General features: G+C 38.3%; 1 protein-coding gene across 1 annotated transcript; it reads right to left on the minus strand.

Moving 5' to 3' along the window:
* Window positions 1–1527: 1527 nt before the first annotated feature.
* On the minus strand, window positions 1528–9786 carry CFAP410 (cilia and flagella associated protein 410). Its single transcript, XM_034439608.2, has 7 exons — window positions 9542–9786; window positions 7695–7713; window positions 6733–6779; window positions 5565–5794; window positions 4136–4310; window positions 3756–3843; window positions 1528–2248 (listed from the first exon to the last, which is right to left on the minus strand). The coding sequence occupies exons 1-7, from the start codon at window positions 9724–9726 to the stop codon at window positions 2120–2122; spliced, it is 873 nt and encodes a 290-aa protein (XP_034295499.1). The 5' UTR covers window positions 9727–9786; the 3' UTR covers window positions 1528–2119.
* Window positions 9787–13299: the final 3513 nt, after the last annotated feature.

A 13299-nucleotide genomic window follows, 5' to 3' on the forward strand; every position in this document is an offset into this window, starting at 1 on the left:
AGGCTGGTTTGTTCAGTTGCTCATGTTGTAACAAATGAAGACTAAACTTCACTAAACAACTAATAGAGTTCATGTCAAAAGTTATCAAACTCCACAATTTCTCAGGATAACAAGAGTTATTTGTTATAGCATCATGGAAAGCATTGATGATGTGAAGAGAGGCATTGAGGCAGTTCCAGTCTGTGGAAAGTTCATCTCGGCTGCTTTGAGGGTTTTCGTTGCTTGTCTACACAAATGCTATCCCTGCTATCATTGTTTATTTAGGCTTGCGTTCATGAAGATAATCTAGGAACCTGAATACCATAATTTCTTTTCAATTAGAAAAAAAAATCATTGCATAGTTCAAGAGACTTCTGTGCTAGGCAACTAGCCAGATGATTTAAGATAGAATTTTTTTCCTCGGCTTGTGTAAGAATAAGTAGCTCAAGACAAGGAAAGAATGTGCTGTGATAAAGCAGCAAAACATCATAAATTTACCAAAATTCTTAGTAGATTAAACACATTGGCAAAAACACCTTTAGCAGCTTTAGGACACAATGTGTGGAATACAAACATCTCATGTTCTGAAACAAGTCGCGTTTTCTGCTGGCCATGCAATCATCTATTGAGTTAACTACACTATTTCTGTCATACACCCTGTTGCCATTACATTTTATGCTATTTTCCCAATATAGCTTTTTCTCATTGTTATCTTTACAACACTTCTATAAAGTATGTCAAGGTATGTTTTAGCCTAAAAGCCCTGGTAGCACAGCAGACTAAAGCACTGTTATTAACATCAGCTGCCTGCAATTACTGCAATTTCAAATCTCACCAGGCTCAAGGTTGACTCAGCCTTCCATCCTTTCAAAGGTAGGTGAAATGAGGACCCAGATTGTGGGGGCAATAAGCTGACTTTGTATAAATATACAAAAGTATGAAGGTTATTGCTTAACGCATTGTAAGCCGCCCTGAGTCTTCGGAGAAGGGCGGCATATAAATCAAATTTTTTAAAAAAAGGTGGCAACTGGACTATGATCACCCACCTACTGAATACTAACTATAGCCTGGTCTTCCCCATTGCATATTTCAATCTAAATATGTCAGAAAATCCTATACATCCTGAGATAAACACTGATCTGGATCAGTGTACTATAAATAATCAGCAAAAAAAGTACATAATTTTAACCACAGTCATTATTCAAACTATGTTCATACCATGGAAGGAAAACTTTATACTTATTTCATGGCATAGTGGGGCTCCTGCACTAGACGTAGCTTGACAGACTAGAGAAGCTAAAGGGCCGACTATCTCAATACTGTACTGGATTTTGTTCAGTAGTCTCTAATGCTGCCTCCTTATATAATCACGGTGTTGTTGTACCCTCCTCCCCTCCATGAAGCCTTTATTTTTAGAAGGCTTTAGAAGACTTCATAGACTGAAGGAAACCTTCAGATTTGTAAAATGTAAGTGGAACTGAATTGCAAGGGATTTTTTCCCATAAATTTCAAGTTACTTAACACAGGAGGAATAATGACAGCAAAGACTTGGCTTCAAGTTTTTAATTTAAACATTCAATGATTTTCTTTTTATGAATTTTAACTTTTTATGAAATTCTGGTTTTGAGACCAGGATTGTCAAACACTATTTAATGGAGGAGGAAAAGGAAGAGACATGAAGACCTGAAGCTTAGACTTGCTCCAATATTGGGATATTAGGGAAGACCACCAGGTCTAACCAAGTCAGATATATCACAGGTTTGGTCTGACAAAGACATGAGTAAACAAGTCTAGGCATGATTCTTCCAGCAGGAAGGCACTAGCAAGAGATGAAGTACATCCTCTTCCAAATGATAAGTACTTTTTTTTGTCTACAAATAGACGTGATCCATATGTGCTTATTTGCTATCTCTGCTGCCAGCCATTGTGGAAGGTGGAATAATAGTTGTAAAATGCAGGCACATAAATTGTAGGTGAAAAAAATTATTGTAGAACATGGTTCTAAGCACATGAAACCCAAGATGTGCTTGTTTTTTTCTGTACAAAATCATCCATTCTCATGGGAAGTCCAACACACAAAGGATGCTAGCTGGACTAGTGAAATAAATTTTGCTGATTCAGAAACAGTTCCTTGGATGTGCTATCGGTCCTCATGAACTTCCTTTTTCTGCAAGGCTTGGAGTTTGTTTCCAACTGTTTGATGGACGACTTCTAAACTCTCTGAATCCAGCTCTTCTAGAAGTAACATGATGGCACTGAGGATATTATTCTGTTAAACAAGGTGACAAAAAAGCAAAATCAGAGCAGATCATAGAATTAATTACTGTGCAGATGCTGCCTAGTCCTCTTATTACTATAGGTAGTCCTCAACCTATGACCCCAATTGAGCCCAACATTTCTGTTTCTAAATGAGACAGTTTAGTGAGTTTTGCTCCATTTTATGAACTTTCTTGTCATAGTTGTTAAGCAAACCACTGCACTTGTTAAGTTAGTAACATGGTTGCTAAGTGAATATGGCTTCCCAATTGACTTTGCTTTATCAGAAGGTCACAAAAGGACTCTGCACCCATCATAAATATGAACTAGAGGCCAAGCAACCAAATATTGATCACATGACCAGGGGATGCTGGAACAGTCATGTGAAAAGCAGTTCATAAATCACTTTTTTTCAATACTGTTCTAATTTAGAACAGTAACTAAACAGTCACTAAATGAATGGTTATAAGTCGAGGGCTACCTGTACCTCACTGTTTTTCTCCAATCCGTCCTCACATATTCAAGCAAATTATTCTATGAATAGAACTGAATTTCCCAGTAGATAGATTTATCAATGGCACCATACAATTGGAACAACTATGGCAAAAGAAAGCAAACTAGGTACCAACAATAATAGGGTGCAATTCCCAAAAAAAATCTTGACTACCCCTTGAACACCGTTATTGACATCATTACCATCAGTCAATTGCAAAGGGCAAGTTTACTTGGAACAGCTTACATCCTGCTATAATAACTTTAACACCATCAAACAACTTCTCTATCCCATGTCTTTGGGAAGGACTTGAAGGTGGATAAAAATGCCAAAACCAGTCTAAACATCTGGCTGACTGTGCAATCAACCATAATGATAATAACTTGATGTATATCATGGTGAAGATTTTGTTAATGCCAATGGTATTCATGTGGTGCTCCAGATGCTTTGGGATTGGGGTGGTCTATTAGAACAGGTACTATCTTTGCTTTCTTTTGTCACAATCATTCTACCTGTATTTGCAGGTCCTTGTATTTTGTTATTTTCTCCAGTTCTTTCTCTTTATTTGGCTGTCTCCAGGTACTGCCACATTCACTATCTGGATTTTTTTTTACTTTCTTATTGAAATTGTTAAATCTGGGGTGTTATGTGGCAGGTACTTGTCTGTCCCAGAGCACTTTAGTTTCTTCATTTTCTATTATTTCTTCGAAGTTCCCATCAGTTCTTGCAATTGGTATTTCTTGCAGATATTCCAATGCACTATTGTAGCTACTTTGTCATGCCATTGTTTGTAATGAGTTGTCTTGCAGTAGCTAATTAGGAATTGACTGTTTCTTCAGCTTCTTTGCAAAGATGGCATTTGTTTTCTGTTGCTGTCTTCTCAATTCTTTCACTGTAACAATGCAGCTAAGCTAAGCTGATTATTACTTGGGTTTTATACAATTGTTTAATGCAAGACAAATGCATAATATGATCCAAAATACACAGAACTATGGCTTTTTGGGATGGTGAAGACTCTTCTACTCACCCATTTGGTCCGTGTACCACTGACTTCTTTGGGTGAAAATGTATCTTTCGGAACAACAGGCTTCATACCAAGCTGCTCACGGATTTTACTGTACAGGAGGAACATAAGTAAAATAATGACTAATAGAATACAAGGTTCTATTAACATGTAACCTGCAAAGCACTATATTTAAAGAGGGACACATAGATGCTGCATAAAAATAATTACATGTTTCTGCATACTTAAAAATCATGGAATCCCTTCTCATATTCCAATTTATTGGTTTACGAAAGCAAGAAATTCTTTTTTACTCCCGATTGAACCACATGTTGGACAAAGTATTCTTCATAAATTAAGTCCAGAAAATAAATGCTAACAACAAATAACAGAGCTCGCCTCACTTTGTCTCCTCAAGTTCAGTGCTGAAGTTCATGAGTTCATTTTCTGTTGTACACTCTGTCGTGCTGGACTCAGTGATAGAGTATTGACAGCAGCTGTCTACATCTGTTTTAACTGGGGGTGTTGTTATCTCTTCTCCTTGTACTAGTGCATGTGACAGTTCTTCCTCTGTCACCACTATACAAATCAAACAAAAGCCAAAGAGGGAACAGTATTACTTATTTATTCTTACGCTGTTCATAATCCATCCCACCCCAGAGGACTTTCAACAGTTTACAGCAATAACATTTTTTAAAAAATAAAAAGTATTCCAAGCAGATTCATCATAGCAATGGCAATAGCACTTATATAGCACCTCATAGTGCTTTATAGCACTCATAGCCCAGTCAGGATCGAACTCCAGGCTGTAGGCAGAGTTAGCCTGCATTACTGCACTTTAACCACTACATCATCAGGGCTCTTCATATTAAATTGAAACCTATAGTACAGTGTTGGCAAACCTTTTTGGCACCAAGTGCTGAAATGGGAGGGTGTGTGCGCACACACATGGTTGCATGCCAGAAAACGGGAGGGCACGCAAGCCATCACCAGGCGCACTGGAACCTGGAACAGCAACAGGTGACGGCTTGCGTACCCAGAGAAATGGCTCTGCGTGCCACTTCTGGCACACATGCCATAGATTCGCCATCACAGCTATAGTATTTTTGATATAATACCATATATTATATTTGATGTATTTATTAGTACAAGAAGGAAGACTCCTTTGATTATAAAACCTTTGACTATATACCATTCTTCCAACATAGTTAATTTTGTGAATTGATAACTGTATAAATTAATTGCTTTTTTCATATTTGAAACTAAGAATATATTAAAGAATGCATTTATCAAAAATACTTTTCCATTAATAAACAGGTTCTGAATTTTATAAAACTAGAGAAGGAATAAATATGAGGAGGCAGAATTTGTTGCCATTTTTAAAAAAATCTTCTGAAGTTTAAATATGCATTTTAATGGCAAATATTGCTTTACACAAGGCAAGAATAGCATGGGCTTAATTGTAAACTAACTGAAAGAACATCAATACTCTTTTGAGTTCCAGATAATGTGAGCTCCGTGGAGTTCATTTTGTCCTTCTCCAACTCCCCCCCACCACGCCCAGGAAAGACTGAAAAAAATTCAGCCTCATTGTCTCGGAGGGCTACAGATGGTACGCTGGGGAGGGCTGCATACTGCTCAAAGGTTACCCACCAGGGTACTAAAGGAATATCTAATTGTTCTTGGAAAGAAGTTGTTTTCATATGAAACAATAAATTAATACTCTCCCATCATTAGCTCAAAGAAATATTAAATCAAAGTTAAATCTCATTTCGCTACACAATTCTTAAGCATCTCACACACTACCGCCAAGAAATGTGCTGCTATACACACTCTTATTGTCAAGCTTGTGGAGACTAGGAAGATTGCGCAGAACTGTCATTCTGTAGCGATGGAGGTCAGAGCCACAGCAGGGATTCTCAGACATCCAGAGGATTCTCAAGCGGGGCAGTTTTTTCAAGTGGAACAGCTCATGGAGGCTTGAAATACAGTTTCTCCTGAGGTAAAGCTCAGTTAGCTTTTCGCACTGGTTAAAAGGTTCCAGACTGTAGATATTATTTGCACTAGAGAAGAAAACAGAGGACAGCATTAACAACTACAATTCTTTGTGCAACACAAAAATCCTAGGTCAGCTGGATAAACATGTGTTTGTGCCCTTTCTTATGGTTCTATAGAACATCTGAAACCATGAACAATAAGAGGACAAAGAAAAAAAAGCCAGATCATTACATTTACATTGTCCATTACATTTTCAACATTTTGAAACCAGAACTATAGCATCAGACTGTACACACTGATATTCAAAATTACTCATTTCCTAAGAGAGTACAAGTCTTGAGTGCTATTATTACTGAACCTAGGAGTAGAGATTGGAGCAGTAACTAAAAATGCATTAAAAAAAAGTAAAAGAAGGTAAGTCTGGGATCCAGAGTACAGAGCTATGATAAAATGCACTTATGAAGTACAGAGAGATCAGGGATCAAAAATAAATTCCTGAAATTATATGAACATATACACATATATAGACAGCAAATATGTAAATAGATAAACAGATAGGGTGTTCAAGAATGATTCGAATGACGGATTGTCAATTTGTACAGTTAATAAAATGAAAAATGAAGATCTGTAATTTCTTTATGATCCGGTGTTACTAAATAAAAAATAACAATTTAAGACATAGAAAAGAGGGTACAGTATAGCTGGAGGGGTAGCACACAATATAGAAACATGAGACTACACATACATGATCTAAAAATGAAATAATACCGCTATATGATTTTTTAATGGAACCATTATGTATAGATACTGATAAAGAAATTTGATTTTTTTGCTAAAAATAAGAACTTAAAAATGATATATAAAGACACAATAATTGAAGAAGCACAATGCCTGAATGCTTCTAAAGAGATAGTAAGGATTTCCTTTCGGGTTCCATGTTGAAAGAATTTCAACTGATTTTCCTTGGCTTATTTATTTAGTCAGCCACCATTCTAACACACACCTGAACGTGACCACCTCAACATTAGGAAGCTCATGGCAGATTGATATCTAGATGATTAAAAAGAAAAAAACAAACAAAATATTAACAAAACTTCAGTGCAAGGAGAAGGAACAAATATATGTAATTAATTGATCGATTAGAAATATTGTATTTAAGCAAGCTGTAACAGAAGCTCCATATTACAACAGAATCTTATGCCAACTGAGGTCAAAATGCACTGAATCCAAATATTTGATGGGTTGATTGAACTACAATGATCAGTTGAATTAATCGTTTTTTCTACTTCAAAGCAAACTACATTATTACTGGATGCTATTTTTCAGAATTTCAAGAATAGTATTCCTTAGAACAATGTTTCTCAACCTTGGTACCTTTAAGATGTGTGGACTTTAATTCCTAGAATTCCCCAATCAGCTGGGAATTGAAGTCTATGCATCTTAAAGCTGCTAAGGTTAAGAAACTGCTCTGGAATATAAAAGCAGATTTTTTTTTAACCTTGATATTCTAGGGCCTGAACCTGTCCAAACAAACATACATTATGTCTTGTGCTTTCCCGAATGACAGTTCAGATATACAGTGCAACTGAGAGTCCATTGAAACTCTCTGTCAATCAAGCAAGATAAATCACAGTGCTATAACATCTCCAAATGATGAGTCAACCCCCTATCTCTTCTCACTGGCAGTTTCAGCATGAGGTACATGTAGCTAAAGCTGGGTCATAATTACACCACTGCCAGCTCCTCAGCCCTCTAATATCTACTTTTCCAAAGAGAAAGAGGCAAAGTACCAACTGATGAGTCTTTGCTTCTTCCCTGGATTTAGTATCTTTTGATTTCACTCAAGTCAGAAAATAGCTAACAACCATTCACAATCCCCTACTGGGAACAGATTATGAGAGAGAACCAATGCACCAACAATTATTTCCATTTCTTACATATTAGAAACTTAGAAATGGTACTTACATCTGAGATACGGCTTCCCCTAAAAAAGAAGAACATATTTAAAAGGCATGTATAAAATAGTATATTAACTAGAGCAATATTCACACTATGGAAAGCCATATATGAAAGAACAATTAGAGCCCTCTACAAATGCCCTTTGTGCTTTTAGTAAGCCTGTGAAAGGCGTCATGGCCTACTTATGACCTACTATATTCATTTTGTTGACTTCTCTTCAAGATGCCTATGCTCATATGTGCACAGATACTACTCCATGCAACTGGAAAACCTTTGAAATTTCCAATTCTGTAAAAGAATTCCTATCTATGTGCAAGTCAAACTATTTGTAACCACACTGTAGCTAGGCCAACAAGTGTGTGCATGATAATGGGAGAAAGTTATTTCCCCAATATTTCATGGGGAACCCCACATTTCTGGAAAGATGTTAAACAGAAACAGGATCGCTGCTGTAATCACAGCAGAGCAGCCACTCTAGTCCTTATCCCCAGGAAACCTATAATTTGAATGAATGAAAGCAGAAGTCTCTATTCTGACTGATTTTACAATGTATTATGTAACAATTTATAATGTAAGACATTTCAGACAAAGAAAACAAAACAGACAGGTGGGGATAAGTGAAGGATATTTCTGGATGACAACTTCAGAATATTTTTGGAAGGAAGTGAAAGAACTATTGTTGAGAAAAAGGAAAATAAAAATACAGAGGTATAGTAATAAGACATGTATGTTATCTAATTCCTAAAAGAAAAGTATGGAATTAAAAAAAAATCAGATCAACAAGGAGGAGCCGAAAAAAGTCTTATAAACAATGTGCGGGAGTCAGAAAGATAATTAGGAAGAAAGTACAGCTTCAAGTAGCCTTTTCCAGAACAGTAACAACTTTGTTTCATCTCAAATATGCAACCATGGAACTCAAAAAGGAACAGCTGAGTGATGGTCTAGGTCAGTGTTTCCCAAACTTGACCCTTTGAAGATGTATGGACTTCAACTCCCAGAATTCCTCAACCAGGCATACTGGCTGGGGAATTCTGGGAGTTGAAGTCCATGCATCTTAAAATAGCCAAGTTTGGGAAACACTGGTCTAGGTATACAATAGTTTATATTAATCAGGCTGTATTTAGCTAAATTCTGGATAGATTTAGGACTGTTCCATATACAGTACTAGACAGGTCCAGATGACCTCAGGATAATGTAACTTTACTCGTTTTGAAAAGGGATAAATGAACCCAAGGCAATTTTTTTTGGCCATAGCTCCTCCTTGGATGAACCAAAATCAAGTTTTACTATCTTTTTTTTAATGCCTCACACTTGATCAAAGGATGCAAGGGAAAGAGAAGTGGTGAAAACAGGCTATGAACTGAATAGTAGTAAAGAGAAATGAAAAAAAATGAATGACCAGATAATGAAATGTGATTTTTAATCCTGCAAAACACAAAATAAAAATACTGAATTGGGATATAATACCCTTTTCAATTACTAACAATCAATATTTACATAGTGCCTTTAATCGTTACTGGGACGGAATCCTTTCCCTTTTCAACCACTCTGACTTTAGAAATCAGAAGAGACTCTACAACGATTTCAGGAATTCACTTTTTGCGGGGCAAAGCCCTTATCATAATTCTGCAAGCCACACTTTTCTCACCACTAGACCTTCTTGGTAGCCAATCCCGACCTTTCGGTGCCCATTGCGAAGGCAACGGAGCAAACAAAAGGGAGGAGCAGAAGTTCGCCAATTCCTTGCTGAAACTACAGCGACCAGCATCCCAGCCGCAACGGCCAATGGCGAAAACTGCAGTTAATATAAAAGGCCACCTCCTCCTCCTCCTCCTCCTCCTCCTCCTCCTCACCAGCAATTGAGCTTGCGGACTCCTGCAAGGCTCGTAGCTTTCGCTCGAGACAGAACCGCTTTACGAGTCAATTTCATGGTCTCCGCACAATCATCGGACTTCTTGGGTCTCTTGGCTAAGATTGGCTTGGGAATTTCCGACGCGTTTCCCACGACGACTCCAGGCGCAGGCGCCATCATCTCCATCCCACTCCCAGCGGAGAGTGGCAACCGGAGGCGGGGCTTAACTATCTAACTCCCGCCCCCCCTCGTCGTGGCCACGCCCTTTAACGATGGCGCATAAGCCTGAGCAACCACTGCAGGGGCGGGGTTAGTTGTTAGCGGTCTCCGGAGTTGAATCGGGCGAGCGGGGGGAGGGGACGGGGTTTGTTTTCCTTCGCAGTCGTGGCGCTTCACGGAGGGCTTATCCGATGAACTGTGATAGCTTCCCACCTTACTTGAGCATTATTTGTCTTTCACAATAATTGTACCTCCTGTTCGTTAACCATGTTTGTCTCCTGTCCTTCGAGGAGGGGTTGGTCGACGTTTGTGGATGGAACTCGCACTTTTTCATTACTTAAAACGGGTCTCCAATCTTGGCAACTTTGAGAGTTGTGGACTTCAACTCCCAGAATTCCTCAGCCAGCTTTGCTGGCTAAGAAATTCTGGGAGTTGAAGTTCACAAGTCTTAAAGTTGCCAAGATTGGAGACCCCTGACTTAAAATATTTGCTTTTTTCCATACTTCTACTCAGCGTTTTCTTCCTACATTAAAAACTAGCATTTCTGATTTCTCCCACTTGTAATTCATCTTCTTAACACTTCCGTCATAGTCTGGGCCAAACAAATAAGAGGAATGCCTGCTTTCAGCAGTTAACTATGAATGGATGGAAGCATAAGTAGCAAAAAATGTTAAGCCTCATACATAAATAAGGTAAGTAGGTGTCTTTGAAGAATGACACAGGGATGAACTGCCCAACATCTAATTGATTATACTGTACATCGTCAAGGTATTTCTGATCCTTAGTGGCCTCGTGGATTTTCTTCAAGACTCTCCATATTACCCCTAACCTGTTCTTTCATATCTCCCAATAGTGCATTGAGTGTGGCTGTAACAGCCCATCCACCTTGTTGCTCTTCTCTTTCCTTCTACTTTTCCCAGCATTGGAGCCTTTTCCCAATGAGCCGAGTCTTCACATAAATGTGTCCAAAGTAGGATAATTGGAGATTGGTCATTTGTGCCTCCTGAGAACTCTAGATTGATTTGTTCCATGATCAATCAGTTTTCTTGGCTCTTCACGGTATACTTGGAGGTCTACTTTTTTGGATATTCTTTGGCTTTTTCAATTAACCAGCGTGCGTCAGCAGTAATGTCTTGTGTTCTTCGGTCTTTTTTAAAGCCAGCTTGAGCAACTATCATCTCTTTTTCCATCTAGGGCTCTCATTTGGATGATATTAAGCATTATTTTGCTACCATGTGAAATTAAGGATATTATACAATAATTTACACACCCTGTTGAGACTCCTTTTTTGCATTGGAATGTATATTGACCTCTTCCAATTGATTGGCCACTGTACTATTCCCCAGATTATCTTGATTAGAACCTTGGCTGATTTTTCTTCTGTTGCTTACAATATTTCAGTGGATTGTCCATCAATTCCTGTGGCTTTCTGACTTGGTAATAACTGGAGTACTGATCAAACACCACCTTGTAATACTAGAAATTCTTGTGAGTAAACAATATCTTGTATCTTAGATGTTGATATATTTATTATGCAATGTTTCAATTTACTAGTTCCATCTTCCTTTGATCTCCTTTAAAAGCAGTTATTGTCTGTCAGCTGACATCCTTTAGCAAACCAATTTGAGGTTGGAATCTCCTGAATTCAAAGATCTTTTGAAAGGATGAACTTGTTTTTCCATGTTGTTTCCTTGTTTTTATTTTTAATGTCTTTATACAGATGTTGTAATACTGGTTCTTGTCTCTGTCTGAAACTCTTTGTTAAGTTCCTTTCTAAGATTTTTGTCTTTCTTGGCTTTGACTTCTCTTCTTGGCAATTTTCATGGTTTGTTCTGACATCCACTTTGCTTTCTTCTCTTTTTTTCATTTTATGCAGTCTTTTTATATTCATCCTTAACTCATTCTTTAACTTCCCTTCCATAATTCCTTTGATTCTGTATCAACGAGGTTCAGAACTTCAAAGCGAGTCTTGATGTTCTCCTTGAGCATGTGTTCAGAATCATATTGTGAAAACTTACTGGTTTTCTTATTCTTCTTAGTTTAACTTGGAAATTGAACATCAGCAGTTGCTGTTCTGTTCCACAATCAACACCCAGTCATGCAGCGGTGAAATACACTTACCTTTGCTACCGGTTCGGGAATGTGAGCGCATGCACCTCTTCTGCGTATGCGCAGAGGGCTAAAAACTGGACGTAATGACATCCCGGTGGGCGGGCAGAGCCTCCCACCACCAGCGCTACCAGTTCGCATGAGCCGAATAGATCTGGTCGGATTTTACCGCTGCGGCCATGTCTTTGATGCTATAACTGAGCTCCACATTCTTTTATCAATAATAAAGTCAGTTTGATTTACATATGCTCCATCTATGAATAGAGACCTCCTTTTGATTGTTTGGAGGCAGTGTTAGCTATGAAGAAATCATTGGACTGACAAAAATTGATAAATTATTCTCCTGCTCCCTTTTGCTTTCCTAAGCCATACAATCGAACCTCTTTCCTCTTTCATGTTTCTAACTTTGAAAGTGGGGAATAGGGAAGGAGTTTCTTCTTCTGCTGCATATCTCTATCCTTTTCTCTTTGCTTCCCTTACTTCCACACATACTAGAGAACACTGGTCCCAAGAGCACCCCATCACTGTCACACCCAGACCAAGCATAAGTCCCTCTGAAGGTTGGCTACATACAGTTGTTGCTCTCAGGGAGGTCAAGAGAGAGAGAAAAAAAGAAGGTGAAAGATCTGGACTTCGATAGGGAGTGGTGAGAGGTAGGCAGTAGAATATGAATAGTTTGGCCATAGGCTTTGCAGTTATGGATAGAGGGTGATAGAATGGTGTTTTTAGAATTAAAATAAGAAACAAGATGTGCTGTACAGCTCAAGATTGATCTTCACTAGCTGCTGGATCTTTACCCAAATTCCTTTTCCTTTAAAGGCAGCATGTCTTTATCAGTCAGAGGCAAGCAGTGAAAGTTTAAAAGTAAAAGGCAGTAAAACCTCCCCAGAAAATCAAAAGAAGCCAGAAGCTGGTTGCGCTTACAACAGGAATGGATAAGAAACTGATAAGAAACTGAACTGGCTCAGCTGTAGTAACTGTGAAAAGGGGTCACAGTGAACAACCATGTAAGTATGAGCCAGGACTGTCCTGCAGCTGCAACTGCCACTGCCAAAAAAGCCAATGCAATTCTAGGCTGCATCAATAGTATCAAGATTAATACTGCACTGATAAGCACGCTTGGAATACTGCATTTAGTTTTGGTTATCACATGTTGAGATTCTAGAAAGAGTGCAGAGAAGAGCAACAAAGATGATTAGGAAACTGGAGGCGAAAGCATATAGCACTAACACTTAGACTTATATACCGCTTCAGAGTGCTGGACCCAGTGTTTTCTGGACAAAAGGGCAGCCTTTAAAAATCTTGTTTTTCAAAGGTGGGCTACCTTGTGCACTCAGCATAAAAAATGATTTTTATTTGGAAAGCTCTTCCTCAATTGTTCAATGAGGTCAAAATATGAAGGGATTGGACTGCTTCAAAGCAATTCACAAA

This window comes from Pantherophis guttatus, chromosome 6, assembly GCF_059756535.1.
Source record: "Pantherophis guttatus breed Tessera chromosome 6, ASM5975653v1, whole genome shotgun sequence".
Lineage (NCBI taxonomy): Eukaryota > Metazoa > Chordata > Lepidosauria > Squamata > Colubridae > Pantherophis > Pantherophis guttatus.